The sequence below is a fragment of the Petaurus breviceps genome, unplaced genomic scaffold, assembly GCF_028583685.1.
Source record: "Petaurus breviceps papuanus isolate PSGF00001 unplaced genomic scaffold, PetGlider_PUasm1.0 37, whole genome shotgun sequence".
In the NCBI taxonomy this organism is placed as follows: Eukaryota; Metazoa; Chordata; class Mammalia; order Diprotodontia; family Petauridae; genus Petaurus; species Petaurus breviceps.
In genome coordinates, this window is record NW_027186296.1 from 20,427,718 (window position 1) to 20,452,432 (window position 24,715).

The following is a 24,715-nucleotide window of genomic DNA, read 5'->3' on the forward strand; positions in this document are numbered from 1 at the left end:
AGGGGGCATGATGGAGTGAAAAGAAGGACTGATGGTCATAATTTTATTATTCTGTCTGTTTTGACCCCCAGACATGAGTACAAAAAGGAAGAGCTATACTGTTGAGTATAAGAAAGCAATTGTAGAGGAGTCACATGGCAAGAATCTTGCAGTTTTCTGTAAAGAAAAACTTTTGGATCTTCGAATGGTCAGAAAATGGAGAGCAGATTATACCGTAATAACCTCAATCAACAGGTGGATGAGGGAAAAGGGAAAAAGCGCAGGTCTGGATCAGGTCAGCAGCCCTTATATCCTGACTTGGAGATCCTCATTGGTGAATGGATCGCTGACAGGAAAGCAAAGGCCTTGGTTGTGTGCAGGGCTGATATTCAAGCATTTGCCCTTTCAATGGCACCAGAGTTTGAAATGGTCGCAGAAGGATTCAAAGCATCACAACACTACTTGGACGGTTTCCTTCAACGGTATGAACTGTCCCTAAGAAGATCAACAACACTGTTTAAGCTGGAAGATGCTGAAGTTATTAAACGTGCACTTGCATTCAAGTCCTTTATTGATAGGATCGACATTTCCAAGTACCAAACCTGCATTATGATTGCTATGGATGAAACTGCAGTGTTTATGGGACAAGGATCTCAAACAACAATTCATCACAGGGGTGCAACGTCAATCTACATTCCCACCACTGGCTATGAAAGTGCACGGGTCACCTGTGTTTTGGCAATTCGTTTGGATGGAAAGAAAGCCACACCTCTAACGTCAATCTACATTCCCACCACTGGCTATGAAAGTGCACGGGTCACCTGTGTTTTGGCAATTCGTTTGGATGGAAAGAAAGCCACACCTCTAATCATCAGTAAGGGCAAGAAAGATAAGACTGAACGTGTATCTGGCATTTACATTCTTGAAACCGAAAAAGCCTGGTGTACACAAGCCATTATAAGAAAGTGGGTTGATTTAATGCTGCCACTTGTTATGCGAGGTAACCAAAGAGGTCTGATAGTGTGGGATTCAGCCAGCACTCACTGCGCTAAAGAAATGAAGAACTTCCTTGCAGAGAGAAGAATAGATCAAGTGATGATTCCTGCAGGAATGACTGCCTATCTCCAGACCCTTGATATTGCAATAAAGAAGCCATTCAAGGACCATTTGCGCATGGAAGTCAATGACTACATTGAAAATAGAATGGAAAGAAATCAGCATGGAAACTTTGTGAAGCCCTGTCTGCAAGAAGTCGTGACTTGGGTAAAGAAGTCATGGGATAAAATTACTGACAGCTGTGTCGCCAAGGCACTATGAGCAGGTTACCTGGACAAGACATATTCATTTAAAGAGAGCTATATTGCTGGACATGACAGATGGGGTCCACTTCTTCTGAAGGAAATGGAGGCGCAAGACATCCAGGACGGAATTCAGGGTATGGACACTTATGACGATGTTGTTGAAGAAGATGACATGATCATTATTGAATAAAGGTACATTTTTTTGTTCACATTTACCTGTTTATTAAAATTGCTGTCAATGTTCATTAAAATAAGCCCTCCCCTGAAAATAAGCCCTCTGGTGTTTTTCTGTCCAAAAAATTAATAAGACAGTGTCTTATTATCGGGAAAACACGGGTACCTAGACCATATTGCCTCAGGACCACAAAGAAACTTCCTATCTCCAGTTTTTATGCAAGGTCAGATAAGAAAACATCCATTTGAACAATGGTTTGGTGTTTGTTTAAGATATCCATTGAAATGTCCAGTGTATCCCCTATTCTAATGCAACAAGCTTTTACTCCACACTTAAGTGTAAGTTCACTGAGGATCGCAAAGCAAATTTTTAAAAAGTTTCTTCCCTCTTAACTTTCTAAGAAGGGAGGAAGATAGGACACCTAAACCAATACATGTATATCTATCCCAATTTGAGTAGAAAGTAAGTACTAAAGAGGAGGAGGAAGAATCAGGAAAAAATTCCCACAGAGACCACATTTAAACTGCATCTTCTAACAGGCAGAGGGGAAGAATGAGAGCATTCCAGGCACAGGGAACATCTAATGCTAAGTTAAAAAGCAATGAGGCCAGTATTGTGCACTGTAGCAATGTACCAGAAGGGAAAAAAAAATGTGGACCCTTGAACCAGAGTGCAAAGGGTGTTCATTTGTATTTTAACCTAAAGGCAACAGAATGTCACAGAAGGTTTCTGAGCAAGGGAATAACAAAGGCAGACTTGTAAATCAGGAAGATCATTCTGATGCCCTTGCAGAGTATGGACTAGAAAGAGAAGAGAATGGAATGCTGGAATCCAATAAGGCTATTGAAATCATTGGACAGAAAAGGCAAGGAGGGCCAGAAGTAGCATGATGGCCATAAAGTAGAGAAAAAGGGACAGATCAGAGATATTTTTCAGAAGTGGCAATTCATTGGATATACGAAGAAAGAGGGGAGGAAAGAGTTGATAATTCTAAAGTTATAAACCTAGAAGGATTGTGGTACCCTCAAAAGAAATAAAGAAGATGGAAGAAAAGGCAGGTAAAAAGAAACTCACAATAAAAAATAAATTTCCAGACAAACTCTGATCCCATAAAAGGCAAAAGCAAAAAATAACCAATGAACACTATAATACAAATGCTTCCAGGAAATTTAGAGCTAAATTCCATATTCAACTGCAGTAAAGAACTTATCTCAGGCAGCTGGCAAAATCTCTTTCTCTCTGTTCCTTTTAAATGGTTTTGTACTATTTTTATTATCCCTATTTTTTTTTTTACTATATTAAGTAAATCACTTCAAATATTATTTTTTTTATTTAGGCAGTGGTAAAAATCCTCAAAAAATAATTTCCCATGGCACTTAACTGTGAAATGAAGATAGCAGGTACTCAATAAATATTGCTGGCTTAAAATTATTAAATAGAATAGAATTATAATTATTATAAAAGTTTAAAATGGTAAAATTATTCTATGTTGTTAGGTCTGTCCTTTACCATTAATGCTAACCTCATCTTTACATCATTTCTATTTTCTTTCTTTTAAGAATAAATAATGAATCTTTGAGTAACTTTCCAGAAAAGAAAAAGCTAAGTTTTCTATTTTATCTTTATAATTAGAAGTAGAGTATACAAATTAATTTTAATACCCTCTTTCACATACATACAGAATCATCTAACTCCATTAACCCAACAGTAGAAAAACAAAGACAGTCAAGCCCATATAGCCCAAGAATCATAAAGGTAAACAAAGACTAAATAATTCAGATATAACATATGGTCATTTCTTTAAAAAAACAAAGCAAATGCCAAACATTTGTGTCAACTAAGAAAATAAAATTGATCCAAAAAGAGACAGATAAATCTTGAGAACTTAAGTTCCTTGACAATAGGAATTATTTCATTCTTTTTACTTGCACCTCTAGAACCAAGCACAGTACCTGGTACATAGTAGACAATTAATATATATTCGCTGAATGATTTCTAATCATCTCTGTAAAATACTGTTAGGAAGTCTATTTCCCAAAGAGAGCATAAAAAAGAGGAAAGTATATATACAAAAATATTTATAGCAGCTCTTTTTGTGGAGGCCAAGAACTGGAAACAGAGGGGATGCCCATCAACTGGGGAATGGCTTAGCAAGTTGTGGTATATTAACATAATGGAATACTATTGTGCTATAAGAAATGATAAGCAAGCAGACTTCAGAAAAACCTAGAAAGACTTACATGAACTAATGCTGAGTGAAGTGAGCAAAACCAGGTAAACAGTATACACAGTAATAGCAATACTGTGCAACAATCAACTATGACAGACTTAGCTCTTCTCAGCAATACAATGATTCAAGACAATTCCAAAAGACTCATGATGGAAAATGCTGTCCACTTCCAGAGAAAGAACTATGAAGTCTGAATGCAGATGGAAGCACACATTTTCACTTTTTTTGCGTTTCTTTCATAGTTTTTTTCCTTTTGTTCTGTTTCTTCTTGTACAACATGACTAATGTGGAAATGTGTTTAATGTGACTGCACATGTATAAACTACATCAGATTGCTTGCCATCTTGGGGAGGGGAAGGGGAGTGAGGGAGAAAAATTTAGAACTCAAAATCTTATAAAAAATGGATGTTAAAAACCATCTTTACATGCAATTTGAAAAAATAAAATACTATTTACAAAAATAAAATAAAATACTGCTAGGAATTATCTGAAGATTTTTTTTTTATCTGAGGATTCAGGTGAAAAACTGACCTATTTCAATTCTGTTTTATGTCAGTGAAAAATAGGTATAACCAGAAAATACTTCAAAGTAAACACATTCATGTATATTTATTTTCTGGAAAAGAAGGCAAACTAACCAAGGTAAAGGTGAGGTAGATTTCTACAAAGTTTTCAAATGTCTCTCTTCACAGCAATCCTTTGCTATACATGAAGGAAAATGAGGCAGAAGACATGTAAAAAGCATTAAACAGTACTAAGCTAAGGAAGAATAACTAAATTTTACAATTTGAATATATACAATCTCTCTCTCCACAACCTCCCCCCCCCCCCCCCCCCCCCCCCCTTTATTCTGAGCTGGTCTCTCTGTCCTAACTTTACCGGATACCTAAAATGGATGATACAATTAATCCCCATTGAATGTGTAAACAATTTACAGGTCCTTATTAACTATTAGCTTAACAAATAATTCCAATAAAAGTTCCAAGGGCCTCTAATAGATGCATAATAGAATATCTTATTAGTCACATCTGCTTTCAAATATGGCTAATGAAATTTTAAAATATATGCTGTCCAAAGGGTAATATCTAAAAATTGAGCATACACAAAACAAGGCAAGTCAGTATTACATAAAGGCAGAATAATATATCTTAAGAACAGACACTTTCATTATATTTATTTGAAAGAAATTAATTTTAAAATTTCCTTTAAAAGAACAATTTAATCTATCTGCATTCACTTTTATCATCAGCATAAAACAGCTAACATTCTGTTATTATTTGAATTCCTATCTAACACTTCACCATATCTAAAGATTAGTAAAGACAGATGTAATAAAGTTGCCCCACAGACACTAAAAGATCTTAAAATAATATCACTCATCAAAGAGAGATTAAGCAATGTTTGGCATATTTTTAACACAGGATGTTCTCTATTAATTGCTAATTCTCTGATAACTGTTACAAGTAAACTAGAACCCCTGACTAATCTCAACACCTCATGCCCCAATCCTATTAAGCCATAATTAAACTTTTATTTCTCAATCACCAACGCAGCAGCTCTGCTCTCATGCAGTTTTCGTAAGTTAGAAAACAGCTGATTTTTTTAAAAATAGTAAACCATGAAAATGTTAAAAGCAGTCATCTAAAGTGTACTAAATATCTTAATAAGTATCCTTTAAAATGAAAACTAAAATAAAAAATACTAGTTCCCAAATTCCTTGAAACAATAAAAATGGATTTCATTTTCATAAAACATACTATTTGTAAAATGATGACCTGAACTTCAAAAACATATTTGCATCTTATTCTTAAAAACAATTTATAACTGAGAGTGTTTCAAATCTAAAGGATAAAGTTATAGAAATTTAAATTGTGATTAAAAACAAAGATTTGTGGTTTTGTTGGTATGAGTATTCCTTCCATCAACAAAAAAAACCACCACTCTATGATTTATCAAATGATCTTTGAAAGGTGCAGTGTTAAAAAGTCCATCACTCTCTAGTCAACTTGGTTATGGTCTCTCCAAACTTAGCAGGGTTGTTCCTCAGATGAAAGAAATACGGTCAATCAGGAAAAAGGCTGTGAGAAGCCTTTCCAACTGGTAGGCCTCCCAGGGCTTAGGTTTTCCTGGTACAGCCTCCAAGACCCCAAAAGAATCTTCATGACACAATGAGACATCAGAGTAGTGTTACATGATTATATTTTCCACACAATAACTCAGCAAGGTAGGTGTCCATAGATACAACCCATTTTATAGATGAGAAAACTGACATTCTGAGAGTTATATGACTTGTCCTATGGCCACAAAGCAAACAAGCGATGTAAGTACATATCTAAGCTACATTTCAGAGTCACGTGTGAGTCCTTGTATGGCTAATAAACACTCTTTAGTCAACAAGTCAAGAATATGTAAAGAAATGGATATGGGGGCAGCTAGGTGGCACAGTGAATAGAGCACTGGTCCTGAAGTCAGGAGGACCTGAGTTCAAATCTGGCCTCAGACACATAATAATTACTAGCTGTGTGACCTTGGGCAAGTCACTTAACCCCAATTTCCCTGCCTTCCCCCCTCCAAAAAAAAAGTAGATATCCTCTTAGAGGTATGAAAAAGATTGAAGTCCATGACTGTTTTAATTTTATATGTGCCAGGTCTTATATATAGCTTTGTGAGCTTCTGTTCAGATCCTTATCTTCCTATCTCCCTATTAAATAGTGTACACACACATACAATGTTAAGTATTAAGGCCAACACAAACATCACAGTACCTCGAGAGCATGTTGTATTCTGTCTTTCTGTCTTCCAGATTGAGAAAGATTGCTGGCAATGCTGGAAGTGCTCGTCTCACAAATCTGTTCACCCAGAAGACAATCTTCTGGTAATAAGGTTTCTGCCCACAGACGGCAGATGCCATCCTGGCATGAGGTTAATAACACATTACAAACAGAACCCCTGTAGACAAATAGAAATAGACAGGGATTACCATATATATTTATATATAAATATATTTTTTTTTTACATTTCCTCAGTTTAGTCATCATTAAATACCTAATGTGCTATCCTTCACTTACATAAGCAATAACACTATCAGAAAATATGTTTTTTCCAGCTAATCCATTCAAGTTCTTTCAACTCCATTCTCTCTTCTGAAGATAACAGCACAAACCTCTATAAAGATGGGAGGACAAATTTGGGGATATAGTCTGTTGCCATAAAACAGAGCTAAATTAACTGACCTTTTAAGAAAAAATAATCCAGGTAGGAAGGTTCAGCTGTCACAACTGAACCCAAGTTCTCATTCTCCGAAGATAATCCAAGATAAGGCTTTCAACCTTATCATTCCACTGAAACTGTTCTCTCCAAAATTAAAAATTATCTCTTAGCTGCCAAATCCAATAGACTTTTTTCTTCATTTCCCTTGATCTCTCTGCAGCCACGACACTGCTAATCATTCTCTCCTTGATACTCTCTTCTCTCTAGGTTTACTCTAGGCTCTTTCTAGGATCACTCTCTCCTGGATCTCCTCCTACCTCTCTGATAACTCCTTTGCTGGAACCTCTTTCAGATCAATGCTCTCTTCTCTTCTCCCTCTATACTACTTCTTTTATTGATTTTACCATTTCCTATGGATTGCATTACCATCTCTATCCTGATGATTCTCAAATCTACCTTTTCTGCCTCAAACTCTCTGCTGACCTCCATCTTGCACCTTTAACTGACTTCCAGACATCTGGAATTGGATGTCCAGTAGACACTTTAAACTCAACACGTCCAAAACAGAACTAATTATCTTTCCTCTTAAACCTTCCCCCACCTCCTCTCTTCGCTATTACTGCAGAGGGCAACATCATCCTTCCAGTCCCTCAGGTTTGCAACTTAGAAGTCATCCTGGGTTCCTTACTATCTCTCACCACCCATATCCAAGCTGTTGCCAAAACCTATTGATTTCACCTTTGCAACCTCTCATCTCTTCTCTCCTCTGACACTGCCACCACGCTACTGCAGATCCTCATTACGTCACATCTGGATTATAATAATAGTCTGATAGTGGGTGTCTCTCTATTATAATCTGTCCTCCATTCATCCATTAAAGTGATTTTCCTAAAGCACAGGTCTGATCATGTCACCTTCTGCAATAAACTCCAGTGGCTTCCAGGAGCAAATACAAAATGCTCTGTTTGGCTTTCAAAGTGCTTCATAACCTAGCCCATTCCTACCTTTCTACTCTTCTTCCACTTGACATGTATTCTCCCCTGACATATATTCTTCAATTTAGCAATTCTAGCCCCTTGATTGTTCGATGAATAAAATACTCCATCTCTTGGCTCTGGATATTTTCTCTGGCTATCCCCTTATGCCTGGAACAATCTCTCCTCTATTCTGATTACTGGCCTCTTTAGCTTCCTTTAAATCCCAATTAAAATCCCACCTTCTACAGGAAACATTCCCTACCCCCTTTTAATTCTAGTACCTTCCCCCAGTTAATTAGTTCCTATTTAGCCTATATACAGCTTGCTTTGTATATACTTGTTTGCATGTTATAAGTTCCTTGAGGGCAGAGACAGTATTTTACTTTTTTTTGTATTTCCAGCACTTAGCTCAGTGCCTGACACATAGTATGTACTTAAAAAATACTAACTGATTGATTCCACCCATCAGCCCTAACCCCAGATTCATCCTGGACATTAGAAAATATCTAGCACCACCATCTAAACATAAATTAAGAAAGCCAAATCAAAGTGTCCCTAGAATACAATTATGAACATTAAATAAAACTAGGAAGTTCTCCTGTTCTGGGAAATGGCAAATAAAAGTGCTTTTTTCATGCTACCTTGATACTCCTCTAAGTCTTAAAATTTAACTACTTTATGAAAAGAAAATATTTTCCCTCTCAAAAAAGTAGTTAAATAAAACCTGACTCAATTTACAAAAAAAGTATTTAGCAAATATACTTTCAATTATGAAGTATGCTGTTAATTTCATATTTGAAAACAAGTAAAAAATAAAGTAGAAAAACCTAGTCTCCTGATATCTAGTTGTTTTTTTTTCACAATACCCTTTTTGTTTAGATTCTCAAAACATAGCCCTCCTTTCCTTCCCCATGACATCTAATTTTCTATGCTAATTTATTTTCATTCACATGATTTGTGCCATATTTTCCTATCCTTTGCACTAATTTCTCAAGGATGGCTGATGAAAAAGTTCCCAGATAAGCTTTTAAAGCATATGTTAAGGACCCACATGTACAAAAATATTTATAGCAGCTCTTTTTGTGGAGGCCAAGAACTAGAAACAGAGGGGATGCCCATCAACTGGGGAATGGCTAAACAAGTTGTGGTATTTGAATGTAATGGGATACTACTGTGCTATAAGAAATGACAAACACGTAGACATCAGAGAAACCTAGAAAGATTTATATAAATTAATGCTGAGTGAGCGGAACAGAACCAGGAGAACAATGTACAAAGTAACAGCCACACTGTATGAGGACTGATTTTGATAGACTTAAGCCTTTCTCAGCAATGCAAGGAACTAAAACAATTCCAAAGTACACATGATAGAAAATGCCAGTCTCATCTAGACAAAGAACTATGGAGTCGGAATGCAGAATGAAGCAGACTATTTTCTTTTTTGTTTTATTTTGTTTTTTCTTCTTTCTCATGGCTTTTCCCATTTGTTATAATTCTTCTATCCAATATGACTGATGTGAAAATGTGTTTAATAGAAATGCATGTGTACAGCCTATATCAGACCACAAGCCGTCTTGGGGAGGGAGGAAAGAGAAAGAGAAAATACACTTTTAAAATGTATGGAAGTGAATGTTGAAAACTAAAAATAAATAATTTAAATTTTTTTTTAAAAGCATATGCAAAAAGTAAAAAAAATTTTAAAAATTAAAAACCATGGGTGGCTAGTGGCACAGTGAGCACCAGCCCTGGAGTCAGGAGAACCTGAGTTCAAATTCAGCCTCAGACACTTAACACAAAAACTAGCCGTGTGACCTTGGGCAAGTCACTTAACCCCAACTGCCCTCCAAAAAGCAAAAAATAAAAATAAAAAAACATTATGTTAGCTGTTCCTTAAAAATTCTTATGGTATTCCTGAGCTAGTTTAACTAATATCTTTGAAAATTATCAGACCAACAGAATAATCTTTCCTTTGAAAAGATCCCATAACTTATTGAGGATAAGGAAAGTAGATAATGAATACTTTCCTCTATTCCTCTATTATCTATTCAATGCTTTCTTACTTTTGCTAACCTAATATATAACATTCACTTCTAATAATTTGTGTTTTCCTGTTATTTGAAACTCTACCCTTCAAGGCCCTAGAAAAAAGAGAAATCACCATTTCTTTTACATTCAAAAGTAAACAGTTTTCTAACCTGGGCATGAATTTGCTAGTGTTACGCCATGAAAAACCTGTCACAGCTCGAGGATGTGCCAGATAAACAAAGGAAAAGTTAGTAAATGTCTGTCTTTTTTTCAATTCTTGATGCTCTTGAGGTATAATAGATTTCCAACCAGTCATAGGATACCACACTTTCAAAAGACAATCATCCTGCAGAAAAAAAGAAACCAATATAAAATTAATATTTTTTTGTTGTTCAGTCATTTCAGTCATGTCCTATTCTGTTACCCCCATTTGGGATATTCTTGGCAAGAATACTGAAATGATCTGCCATTCTTTCTCCAAAATTTGTACATGCACAAATCAGAAATCTGCTTGAGAAGCAGAATACGCAAAAATTAACTATATAAGACAATGTGATCTACGTAGTATAAACAAATAAATCTAAAAGGATTCTTCTTAAATGGCTGGAAGAACCCTACAAGCAAATAAGGGGCTTGTAGAATTCCTCAGAGGAAGAGACGATATGTTGCAACAAAGTGGTTGCAAAACACTATTATATGGGGGCAGCTAGGTGGCGCAGTGAGTAAGAGCTCTGGCCCCAGAGTCAGGAGGACCCAGGATGGGTTTTGGCCTCAGATACTTAACACCCACACAAAAAAACTGGCCGTGTAACTTTGGGCAAGTTACTTAACCCCAACTGCTTAAAAAAAAACAAAACACTATTATATGATTCTGGATTCTTTCTAATCCTATTATTCTTCGTTAAAAAAAAATTATACATAACTATTTGCCGAGATTAATGTTTTGATCATTTCTAGTTTTTCAAGCAATGAGGAGGAAAAAAGTTATTTAAGGGGAGCATAAGTTTAAGAAAACGATAAACATACAAGTTTAAGACAGCTGAAGAGAAAAAAGTACAAGTTTAAGCTATGGAAACAGATATGGCATGCAAATATTAAACACCAAGACTTAGGGTGCAGAGAAATGTTTAACTAGGGAATGTCTAATGGGAGGGGAAAAAAAATACACACACACACACACACATAAAATTTAAAAATCTTCTCCCAAGACTCCCTTTATTCTAGGACCAAAATAAATCTGAAAAGCAAAGAAAACAATCCTAAAATACCATGTTAAAAAAAAATCAGTCCTTAAAAGCAAATCTAATCAAAGTACTTCATGAACTATGATTTTAAAAGTCACAAAGTAAGCTATGAGTTTGAGTCATTTGTAATTTTAGTGAAGGATATTTTATCATCTGAAGCAGAGGCAGAAAATACCTCTTGGCTATAGATCACAATAGCACCATCTGCTTCAATCAGACCATCTTGGCTCCTCTAACATACAGAGAGCAGAGGAAGATTGTGCAAGAAACCAGTCCAACACTCCAGAGTTGACTTTCAGTTCTTTCTTAACCAACAAGATCTTAATGCAACATCTTCAATACCACAACATGCTTGTCCAACCCTAGAAGTACCTCTATTCATCCTCAAACTGTTAAGGGATCCCCACTATCTCCTACTGATAACAATAATAATGGAACAAGAATAGCTTTCTGAAGCTCCAAGAAATTAACTCAGAAGCAGTATATTCAATCAAAAAATATTTATTGCACAATTGTATACACCCACTCAGCACTATACTAAGAGATTACAGTCCCTGAATTCAACAAGAATACAATCTACTTGTAGTCAGCAAGATTTATAGAAATGAAACAATAAAAAGACACAAAATTATCCCACCTCACCAAGGGACAGATTTGACTTTGAGTTTTTAAAGGCTATCCTAACGCAAGCTCTTTGAGGAGCAAACAAACTGTAAACACTCTGAATATGATCCCAAGAGATTCTGTCTGTCATGGAAGGTATCAACAATCCATTAGTCAATAAACATTTATTAATCCTATTATGTGCCACTTCAAAGCATAAAGATCATAAATTATTTAACCATGGCCATCCATGAAGGAAATGAAATATAGAAATGGTTTTTTATCTCATGTGGCCCCCTTCAACCTATTATATGTCCAGATTCTGGTAGGCTAACAGAAAATAAGGGAGATTTGTCCAATCCTATAGGGAGTAAGCAAATGACATCATAATGAAATTCTTAAGTTAAATGAAACCAGAAGACAAGAACCAGTTGTAGATGAATATAAGAACAGTTTATGGTCTCTAAGGAGACTCAGAGACATAAAGTACTTAATAGGATTGACTTCATATGTCCAAAGGGAGAAAAAAATGCATCATTAGGACATTGGGTCACATTCTTCAGTTTTTGGAAAGTTTATGCAAAATGATCACATCACTGTGAAAACTACAGCAACTCTTCAGCTTTCCTACTTCTACAAAGATGGCAGAGTAAAAAACCAAAAGGGATCCTTGACCTCTAATATCCCTTTCAAAATCAGCGTCAGAACAAGCTATATATAATAAAGACTCAGTTTCTTAGGTAATCAACTTTATTAGTCTTCAAATGTGGAAATAATCAAGTCTGTTGATGAACCTATCAAATTTATAAATTTTTTTTGGTTGGGTTTGTGGTTTGGTTTTTTTTGTTTGTTTGTTTTTAAAGATAGTTACTCAGAGCACTGAGAACTTAAATGATTTACAGGACTTGAATCCAGGTATTCCTACCCAAGTGTGGATTATCTAACTCCATGTTAAGCTGCTACTAAGGAATTTATTAAGTATTATTATATATTATCATTTTATATGTGATATATTCTCTTACCAAACAGTAAACTCCATGAGGGCAAGGGTTGTATCTTAATCAGAATTTTGTATTTATCCTCAATGCCTAAGTAGATACTTCTGCATAGTAGGTGATTAAAAAAATGCTTCTTCAATGAAAAAAAACCAGCATTAGAAATGAAAACTAGAAAAGAAAAAAGAAATCACAATTGACTTTCAAAAGAAAACTGGGGTTAGAAAAAAATTGCTTAAAAAATAACTGCAACAAATGATAGATTTTTTAAAGATAAGTAAAAACACAAAAAGAAAAATTTATTCAAAAATATCAAGACCCCAAAGTGAAACTAAAATTTTCTCACCAATATTATGGCTAATAAACACACAGGAAGAATTAAGGGAGAAATAAAATTAGGGAAGTTAAATGAGATGAAATAAAGCAGGAACTAAATACAAAAAAGAAATATCAGAACAAAAATAATAATGAAACAAAACACCATGGTTTATCCACAAAAAAATACAAGCAAAACAAAAGACTTAGCTGAAAAAAATAATTATTTTAGTGAAGGGTAAAATGACAGAAACGATTAGAAGAAGAAAAAAATATATCTAGGAAATTAACCACCAGGAAAAAGCTCTAGAACCCATGCTAATGAAGAAGATAGACTTGAAGAACAAAGCAAGATGAGAAAATTTTTAAACTAGGCTACCTGAGAGAACTGTGAAGAAAAGAATCCAACCTAATTCCAGGAAATGATAAGAAAATTTCTCAGAAACATCAAAAAACAGGAAAATTGGGCGGCTAGATGGTACAGTGAGTAAAGTGCTGGCCCCAGAGTCAGGAGGACCCGAGTTTGGTTCCAGCCTCAGACACTTAACACCCACACAAAAAAAAACTAGCCATGTAACCTTGGGCAAGTTACTTAACCCCAATTGCCCTCCAAAAGGCAAAAAAAAAAAAAAAATAGGGAAATTACAAATTGACAAAATTAATGACACCAAAATACAGGTAAGCCTCAGACTCAGCATTCCCAGTCACCTTATCTTCCAGATTTAACACTATCATGACAAGGAAATAACATTAATCAATCACAATTTTTAAAACTCAAACTGCACAGGTTTCCCACAAAAAAAGCAGAAATGAGAATAATAGTGTTATACCAAAAATTTTACATTACATAATTTCATCCCAGAAGTGGCTTTCCAACAAAATTAGATATTCTTTTACAAGAACACATTTTGATGAGCGCTTTGCAGGACAGTTTGTAATAGTACAGGGGCTGCTGGGTGGTGCAGTGAATAGAGCACTGGCCCTGGAGTCAGGAGGACCTGAGTTCAAATCTAGACTAGCCGTATGACCTTGGGCAAGTCACTTAACCTCAACTGCCCTACCTTCCCCCTTCCAAAAAGCAAAAATAAATAAATAAATGAATGAATTTTTTTTTAAAAGGAGAAGTATTTAGACCTACTGTCACTTTCTCTAAAGCTCTACAACTAATTAGGCACCAAAATATAGTATTTCAGTTGATAGAGAAAATCAATTTGTGAACCCATATACCCACACTGAGGACTCACTTGGGGCTCCATGTAAAGTTCACAGAGCAAATGGCATTAATTATTCAATATGGAAACAGATTTCTAGTAATAAAATAATAAGGCATTCCTAGAGAAACACTCCAGACATAGCTCTTAGTTATCATACCATATTGGCCCTGTCACCTTCATCTTCATCTAACAGCAGCTCCTTCAGAGTCATTACTGCTGTGAAGATCTGTTAAGCCAATATTTATTAAACTTCTACTATGCTGTTTGAGAATCAGGATGATGTACTAGATAGAAAAGCTAATCTTAAACTAAAGAAGACTTGGGTTTTAGACTCACCTCTGACATAAACTGACATATGACCCTAAGCAAATCAGTTAACTATTCTGTACTATAGGCAACTCTGAAAGACTACATGGTGCAGAGAGGGAACTTAATCATATTGAGAAAGGAACAGAATATACTGGAAAATCTATTACTATGAAGCCAAGTGATGAACTTTTCCACATTTAACTGGGCTGAACTGGTGTTCCTCTGACACAGCCTGCAAGAACCAAGGGTCAATAATTGTTGGACATGATCTGTTGTGCTTGACTATGCATATTTATTACAAGGGGGTTTTTCTCATTTTTTCCAATGCTGTAGGAGGTGGGGAATAGCTTTGTCCATCAAAAAAAAATTTATTTTTTTTACGAGACCAAAAGGTCACCTTCATACACCATCATGAAGAATATAAGTAGGAACACTAAATAGGGTATCTCACCCTACAGTAGAGTAGTGGGGAAAGGGATGAGAGGGGGGATGATGGAAAGGACAGAAGGCTGGGGGGGGAGGAAAGTTGGAAGCACCCACTTTTTAAAATTTTTTTTAATCAAATGCTTTATTAACTTCTAGTTTACATCATTTATTTCCACAAGATTTTGAGTTACAAATTTTCTCCCCGTTTTTCCCCTACCCACCACCCCAAAATAGCAATCCCACTGGATATCCCCTCCTCTACTCTGTTCTCTGCCATATCTTCCCCCATCCCCCCTCCAACTTTCCAGTAGGGCACAGTAGATCTCTATGCCCCAGTGCCTGCATATCTTATTTCCCAGTTACATGTAAAATAATATTGATAATAGTATATATATATTTAAACATTTGATTAAACTTTGAATTCCAGATTCATTCCCTTCCTCCCTTGTCAGCCACCCTTACTGGGAAGATAAGCAATTCAAAATAGGTTGTACATGTGTAGCTATGCAAAACATTCCCATAGTGGATATATTGTGGAAGACTGACTATATTTCCCTCCCTCCTATCACACCTCCCACTTGTTCTATTCTCTACTTTGATCCTGTCCCTTTTCAAAAGTGGGTGCTTCCAACTTCCCTCAAGGAAGGATAGGAGGGAAGGAAATATAGTCAGTCTTCCAGAATATATCCACTATGGAAATGTTTTGCATAGCTACACATGTACAACCTATTTTGAATTGCTTATCTTCCCAGTAAGGGTGGGTGACAAGGGAGGAAGGGAATGAATCTGGAATTCAAAGTTTAATCAAATGTTTAAATATATATATACTATTATCAATATTATTTTACATGTAACTGGGAAATACGATATACAGGCACTGGGGCATAGAGATCCACCATGCCCTACTGGAAAGTCAGAGGGGGATGGGGGAAGATATGGGAGAAAGCAGATTGGAGGAGGGGATACCCAGTGGGATCGCTATTTTGGGGTGGTGGGTAGGGGAAAAACGGGGAGAAAATTTGTAATTCAAAATCCTGCAGAAATGAATGATGTAAAACTAGAAGTTAATAAAGTATCTGATAAAGCAAAAAAATAAATAAATAAAAACTTTTTTAAAAAAGAATATAAGGACTTTACAAAAAAAAAAAGACAGCAATTAATCAAGTGATAATTTTAAGTGCTATAGGAACTTAGAAGGGAAAGAAAAGAACAATAAACTCAGTCTAGAAGACTGGCTTTGGACAAAAAGACCTGAACGGGGCCTTGAAATATGTGCAGAATTTAGAAAGATATAAGACAAAGGTAGAGTACATTTCAGACAGAAGGAGTAGAAAGGAGTTTTGGACTCCTGGACTCCAGGGCTGTGTGTCCTGGCATTAAAAACCTAACCTACATGTGGAATGCATCTGAGCCTCACAAGAACTAAGTTGGGGACTGGGGAAAGGAGGCGAGGAGGCAGAGAAGAAAAACTGTTCCTAGTCTAGGGTCTACATGTTAGAAGTCAGTAGGAACAACCATAGTCAACTTACATCTTGTCATCAGTATGATCAAAAAGTGTTCCTTCTTTTGTTTTATTCAGACTATCAAATCTACCTTAACAAAACTTCTGAGAAAAGCATTTAAATTGAAGAGGTACAATAGTAGAAGCAGGGCACTTTTGTCCCATACTCTGCATCTCCCTCGGAGTTAATTCAATTTGATATAGGAGATGTGAAAGAAACACTGGTTCTTAAGTCAGAGGGTCTGGGTTCAAGCTGTGCCCCTAATACTACCTGTGTGACCTTCCTGAACCTCAGTTTTCTCATCTGTAAAATGGGGGCCTGTGGAGGAAGGTACTGGACTACATAACCTTTAAAGTCTTTTCCAGCTCTAGAATTAAAATCCTACGACTATCCTCAAGACAGCATTAATTCCAGTTCTAATTCCAGAGCTCCAAGAGAATTAATATTCTTGGCAACTTTATATAGGAGAAAATTTTTAAAAAGGAAAATTATCATAGCACAGTTCACTACCCTTGTAGGTTCAGATAACCTGAGAACTTTATTTCAACACAGTACTTTGTGTATAATAGATAACTTAATAAAAAAAAATAGGATCTGAGCACATATTCCCAACTAAGAAATACTGAAATGGTATTTCAATGAGTTAAACAAGGTCTTCTCCAAGGGGTTATTTTAGGGAAAGGGTGCTTTGGGTAACCTAGGGGTTTTCAGGCTTCACAGCCTATTTCCAAGATGGCAATGGGTGCTTTCCCTCATATACCATATCAAGCTCTTGATAAAAGCCTCAGAAGAGTAAGGAAAAGGAACTTCATCTTCCAGGTCTAAATCAAAAGCATTTAGGGTCCTGTGATCACCAGAACCTATAAAATAAAAGAGTTCTATCAAGAACCCTATATGGCAGTCTCAAGAGTTCTTCTATAGTGACAAGTCTTTTTATGTAAGGCACCTAGAGAATCCCCAGGGGCAGTCAGAAGATAGCAGATCAAAGCATATCCCCTGATTCCCTAGCTCAAAATTCCATTTAATTCAAATAAACACTTTTATTGAACATCTACTGCATGCAAATCACTCTGCTAAGTCCTGTAGGACAAGTGGGGGGGGGGAGGAGATACAAAGATAAATCTTTGTAAAGACTATAAATTAGTAGAAGTCAATGGTTCAGAAATGTGCTTGGAGGGAAGAATGTCTCAATTATTATTCTCAGTTTTATTTGCATTTGAGAAATCAAAATTTTGTACTTATCCAAATTTCTAATCAATGTATATGATGTAGATACAGAGTATGTTACCCTATGGGTTAAAGAGAATATTAAGGGCTGCTTTTCCAGTACTTTGTGAGGCCCCTCCTAAGGGGGGCTCATTCTGTAGCTTATCCTCTAACCTGAGAGAGTCCTAAAGTCCTTTTCCCCTTATCTTGAAATACCATAAAACTTCTCCTTATCTTATATCATAAAATTCCCATAAAATTCCTTGTCTCCTTTACTTGGACCTGCTTATCTTAAACCACCATAAAACTACACCCTCAACTGGAACATCCACAGGCCATATGGCTATCTGCCAGAATTTTGCTATTATATTTGCTATTTTGCTATACCAATTGCTTCAATTAGTTTTGCTGCTAGAGGTCCATGTGCTTTCATGTTAATAAAAGGTCCATATGGTTAAAGAGAACAGCTAAATGAATTCCTTCACATCTAGAGTCTGACCTCAAAATAACCTATATGCCAGCTCTTGCTAAACAGTCATTTTTTTTTTTACTGATTTTTTTCAAATTGAACAACAGCTAAAAGTTAAAATCACTTAGACGAATAAAGTCAGGCACATTACACACTAAAACCCAGGTATTATTATTGGGAGGGAGGGGAAGACAGAATAAAGGATGACTAAGGTAAAGGAAAAGCAAAGCACTTAAAATTCTTAAACATTTCCTTTTTGTTTTTCAAGTAGAGAATTCTCACATTTTTAACATTTTCATGTTTCCTTGAGTTTTTGTTCCTACCCTTACCTTTCCAGCTGTAGCAAAATATTCACCATCAGGGGACCATTCCATCAAATGTACAGACACTGAAGTTCTAAGAAATGAAGATAAAGTATTTTAACATACATAAATGATCCAAAACATTTTTATAGCTACACAGTATTTCATTTTTCATTTCTCTTAAAATAAGACTTTTTAGAAATATAATTCTTAAAATAAAGCAATAATAAAAATTTAATTCTGCCTCTCAAGGAGCAAACATCATGCTTATGTAAAAAAGCTCCACTCAGATCTCCTAACCACTGAAATATAACATGTCAAGAACTGATTGATCTCATCAAGAAATGATCTCTCCCTAACCTGTCCCAATCTTGACTTCCTCATGTTCTGTCGATAGCACTGCAAACATCCTAATCCCTCATGATTAAAACCAGACAGACACACATATCCCCATCCATTAACAAAAACCATAGAGAGGCCTCCCACTGCCCAGCTATGTACTAGGGCTACTGCTATCATTAACCATAAAGAACAATCAAGTACAGAATAGATTGAAAGATTACATTATATATGGTTTCTTCTTCCAGAAATGGTATTCTGTGGATTAACCTATCTAAATGAAATGCTACACAAAACTACAAAAGTAATATTAAGGAGAACATCTCTATTAAAAAACATTGATAAACTCATGAACCCCCTGTTAAGTTCTGGAATCTTGGTAGAGACCTTGGTTATTTAGTCCAACCATGCAGGAAGCAGAACTGCTAACTTACTTGCATTGCCAGATGCACTTCCAATCATTTAAAACAGGAGGAATTTTATTATCTTTGACCTGATCAATTTCCTCCTCTTCTTCTAGAATGTCACTCTCTGGAGGAGCCCATAACTGTACCAAATCAGTTGCTGTTAGCAATCTGTTACCTGAAAATTGAAACGTTATTTAATGAATATGCAATGTGATTACACCCTGACATGCTTTACTTTAAAAAAAAAAAAAAGGGAGAATACACCAGGAAAATACAAGACACTATTCTGGAAGCCATTTTGTTACTCCAACAAAGAAAAATACAGACAATGTACATAACACATTTTGATTATAATTAACACTAGGAAATTAGCTGAGGCAGTATACCTGTGGCAGGAAGTTTTTCAGAAGATTCACCCTTCCAATCCAGGTTTGTAAAAATGTTCTGTTACTAGGGAGGAATCCAGTTTATGAAAGAAATTAGGAGTATATTTTATTTCTCTGAGACTCCCCTGAGAGTAAGAAATACTACTAGTCAAAGTTTGGTCAAAAAAAAATCATGGAGAGCCAGATATCCATCAATATGTCTATGTCTTGAGAACATTATAAAGTATAAACTCAAAACAATGAGATTGGTTTTGTGTGTGGCTTATAAAATCAACCAAACAATCCTAGTCACAGCTTAGGGGCTCAAATAATAAGTCATTTGCATAATGTTTTATTGTTTATAAAACATACAATGTTCTCACCTGAGCTTCACAACAGCCTCTATAATCTCAACATTAAAGAAACAGAACACGAAGCTCTGAGAAACTAAGTGATTTACCCAGGGTCACTCGGCCAGAATTCAAAATCAGGTCTTCTGCCTCCAAGTTCTGGGCTCCTTCCAGTATACAAAAGCTGCCTCTGAGAACTCTTCACTGCTCTCCAGTCACTAAAGCCTTAGTAATGATATAATTTTCAAGTATTTCTAAATTAAAGATTCTAATTTCCTATAATATATGTGAAAACAAAAAGAGGAGAATTTTCGTCCCATCTTGTACCATATTTTTAATTTTGTCTAATAGAGAACACATTAATAATAATATATGGTACAAGTCAGGTGGGGAAATACTTATCTAATATTTATCACTCTTTTCTGGAATATACATTTCATAATGACTAGTACCTATTATAAACAATTATGTAAAGAAATGCATACAGTATTAGAAAGCATAAATATTTGTTTACTATCTCCTCAAAAAAACTAAATTCTGTTGATAATATTCATTATCTACATTATTAGCTATATAACAGAATAACAGAACATTTTAAAGCAAGATGTGACTACAAATTGAAACTGTTGATATTTCCACATTTCCAATTACCTTGGGGATCCCATGCTAAGTTGTAAGTCACAGAACTCAGAAAAAACTGTCCCGTTTTAAGCCACTGACACTTGACTTGCTAGAATACAAAAGGAAAAAAAAAAACATTATGCAAATCCTAAAAAACAAGCAAACTGAGTTACTGTCACTGCATTAGCACTTTTCCCCCCTTGGGAATAAGGTACAAGAAAACTAGACCAGAAATCAATGTAATTATAAGGTTTCCTAATTCTCTTTCAGCTCCATAAATAGAAATGCTTAATGCTTACATTTCACTATTATTCTACAAAACAATAATTAAATTTAAATATCATGTGAAAGGTAGATTGTTTAGCTTTTAAATAACATTTTGAATTTTCAATTGTTTCTCTTGGTATGTTTGCTACAATGGAAATGAACACAAGCCTCTAGATCCAATACCTAAACTGAAATTGGACTTGAAAAGAAATCACAAGAGTAATAATATAATCATTAGTACTATAATATATTTACTTGAATAAGTTATTCGTTTTCTCTTTGATATTTTCACTTTCAAAGATGGAAGTGGGGAACAATACTGGGAAAAGGGTAAAATTATCTATCACATAACTAGGTTTTGGCTGACTTTCATTCTTTTCAAAAATAATACTCTCACCATTTCCAGATATAACACTCTATCTACCCTGAAATTGAATGCTCCCTTATAATACAGAAAAGGCTAGCAAAAACAAGAAATGAAACATGTACATCTAACAATGTATGCAACATTATGTCCACATCTCTTCCAAGAGAAGTCAGCTTCCATTCTTAACAACCTTCATTCCTGGATCTCATTCGTTTTCATGGGTTCATTTGTAGCTCTCCAAAATCAATTTCCAAACCTATATATCCAGTCCACATCTTTCTACTGAATTCTAATACAACATCTCCATTTATCTGCTACATATCTTTAACTACATGACCTACTGGTAGCTCAAGCTCAAACTCTCCAAAACTTGAGAGGAAAGGAAGGGAAAATGAATGAAATTGTTCAAAATGACACAAAATAGAGAAAAACTAGCAATATAACCCTTAGTACTCTATTTCACTCAAAGGGTTTGTGACTTCATTCGTGGGGATAGTTCCTGCACTGATACATATCACAACTCATCTAGAATGTGGGCAATTGGTCTACTAGATTCTATTGATATTCTTTACTACTTCACAAGGTACCCTATTTCTATTTTGGGACAGTTCTAATTATTATATATTAAGTTCTTAATTACATATTAAGTTCTAATTATTACTTTATACTGAGGCAAAATCTGCCTCCCACTGATCCTCATTCTGCCTTCCAGAACTACATAGATGACTTATCCCCTTTCCAAATGACAGTACTGGAAGAGAGTTATCTTTATTTCCTATGCATACCATTAAAACTTCTTTCACTTCTAAAACTAAATCCCCTTAATTTGTCTGTTTATAAGACCATCAGTTATCAAGAATCAAGCAACTTCATAACTTAAAAAAAATCAAGGACTTATGCTGCATTAATTACTTACACAATTTCTCTTGTGAGAATTGATACCCAAGGGTTCAAAAATGCAAACAGCATTTCCATATGAAGCTGCAATCTGAAAAAATAATAAATTGATATTTAATTTTAAAAAGCAATAAAAGTATCTTCTAGATGGACATATAAGTTAACTGTGCATAACCACAAAACTATATGAATGCCCAAAAAAGTTCTAACTGCTGGACCATTTCTTACAACACCCCCAAATACTTTCTGTAAATGGGAAGAACAAGGTAGGATTTTCCTTCCTGAATTCACAACTGACTTATTCAAAGAAAATATTATTCCGGTCTACAAGAAATATTTACATTTTGCAAATCCTAAATACAGTAATATATTTATTACTTAAAACTGTATTTACAACACACTACTTTGTGAGAAACCATTATAACACAGAAGGCATAATTATGGGCATTGTAGGATAGCACATAAATCATCCAACTATTCCCTAAAAAAATAATGTGCACCAAAGGTACACCGAAAAATAATGTACACCAAAGGTACACCAAAAATAAAAAATATTTATCTGGGAGTCTTTGAATAAACAGAGAGGAGAGAGACAAATGAAAGAAAGGGATTAGGCTGAGGAAAAGATAGATAAAGAAGAGGCAAGTTTCTCTTGCAGTTCCCAGAATGACTGCTTCTGGTTTATTCTCAGAGCAAAGACATGGCTAAGAGTCAGGTACACCTTGAGGGCCAACTGAAAACCCTCAAATAATTTCAGCCCCTTAAAAAAAAAAAAAAAACCCTCTTCTCTTGCTTACTGAAAAATGAAAGTATTTTAATGTAGAAAAAAGATTTCCCTTCATTGAAGCATAAATTTAGAAGTGGGAAGAGGCATTTAGAAGGACATGAAGTGCAGCCCCCCATTTTACAGATGAGGAAACTAAGGTTTAAAGATGAGTGACTTGTCCAGGTATCATAAACTAATAAGGGTCTGAGTTAGGATTTTTTCCACAGGGGAATTTAAAATGTAAAGGCTATTTAAATAACACCTTAATGTGGATGAATTTCAAAGCATTATTAACTTAACTCAATTAACAAAGGTAATAAAAGACTTACAAAGAAGGAAACTGAGTACCCAATTTATTTTTTAGAAGTGGGAAAGTATGAGTAGCCACCACTGGCAGTGAAATGCAAAAAAGGAGACAAACTGCTCAAATTTCATGATTTTGCCTTTTTTTGTTTTTTGACTTGTTTTGTTTTGAGGGAGCAAAGAGGGTACATGTCAGTATAATTTAATAAAGCTGACTTTGTATTTAAAAAAACTGTATTGCCAAATTATTTGTCAATATTAGCATCACTTTAGAGTCAATGGCCTAGTGAAATTTGTTTTGTTGAATGTCATACAACGAACTGTTTTTTCTAGGAGACTCTAAGGCAACCTTACATGCAAAAGTAGAACACTGAAAAATGAATGAGAGAAATCTGAAACCTTCCATACTTCTCTGCAACAGACTGATAAAATATATAGACAACAAGCTAGATCGAAAGAACAAAAGAGTTATCAAAGAAAAGTGAACAATAAATTATAGTTACATGCTAAAATATTAGATCTGTTTTCAATTCTGCAGCTTTTGAATTATGAATATGCAATTTCTCATTGGGCATTTCCAGTTTTTAAGAGGCAAATCAGTCACAATTATGTCAACAGACTCAAAATTTAATAAAATTTGAAGTCATATGATAATAAACAGTTTCTTTAAAACTGAGTTTAAACACTATTGCAGGTAAAAATCCTATTTTAATGATTCAGAAGTGCCATCTAATCATTATTTTGTCAAACTCATTAAAATGTAATCTTGTCTATGGGTGTTTTTTTTTTCATTAAATCAATGTTTAACATATACAGAATTTATAAAAATCAAATTTGGATCCCAGAAGCAAATAAGGATATTAATCCATTCCAGAACAGTCCCTTCTGTATAGATACAATATTATAAAATATTCATAATTATAATGTGATTTCTTCAGGGGTTTAGAAACTGAAGTTTGGTTGGGTTCCCTGGATCTGCATGGCATTGATCCTGGAGTTTGGGGTGAAGGCTTCTTTGAAGGGCAGGGGAGAAGTTAGAAAAGTGGAAGAAAAATGGATGGGCAAGGCACAAATCAGGATACATTTTCGATCTGAAAGAGGCTATAAAAATGATATGGAAAAAAAGATGGGATGATTTCACATTCCATTCAGCAGGAAAGTGCCAGAAGCCTTCTGAATTTCTTTCTAAATTACCGTATCAGTGTGGCTTAGCAGCACTTAGCAGTTTATCTCCACTCACAGATAAAGATTTAGTTCTTTTGTGGTTCCCACAACATTTTCAACAATAGATTATCTTTTATACTTTGCTGGGGTTGTCTGGAGTTTTGGTTGTTTTCTAAACAAAGTTACTAAATTCCTTACTCTTCCATGCTGGTTAGAGCATTCCACACAGCTGACTTGGATGTTTCCATGTTTAGCACCAGGGATGATCTGCACACATTCAAAGTCATTGGCCAAAATAACAATATCACAGCCTGATCCATATGCCTAGAAAGAAACATTTTGGATTATATAATAAAATTCATACATTTTACATGATGGTATATAATA

The 24,715-nt window shown here is 35.1% G+C and overlaps 1 protein-coding gene across 3 annotated transcripts in view; it reads right to left on the reverse strand.

The window, feature by feature from the left end:
* DMXL2 (Dmx like 2) overlaps nt 1-24,715 on the reverse strand; it is a 156,256-nt gene that overhangs the window by 98,237 nt on the left and 33,304 nt on the right. For all 3 annotated transcript variants that reach the window (XM_069098053.1, XM_069098052.1, XM_069098054.1), the window contains exons 2-8: nt 24,527-24,652; nt 22,115-22,186; nt 20,595-20,673; nt 19,256-19,403; nt 18,510-18,576; nt 10,068-10,243; nt 6,451-6,634 (exon numbers count right to left, since the gene is read on the reverse strand). In XM_069098053.1, the coding sequence (XP_068954154.1) occupies nt 6,451-6,634; nt 10,068-10,243; nt 18,510-18,576; nt 19,256-19,403; nt 20,595-20,673; nt 22,115-22,186; nt 24,527-24,652 (852 nt within the window). The remainder of the gene's footprint in view (nt 1-6,450; nt 6,635-10,067; nt 10,244-18,509; nt 18,577-19,255; nt 19,404-20,594; nt 20,674-22,114; nt 22,187-24,526; nt 24,653-24,715) is intronic.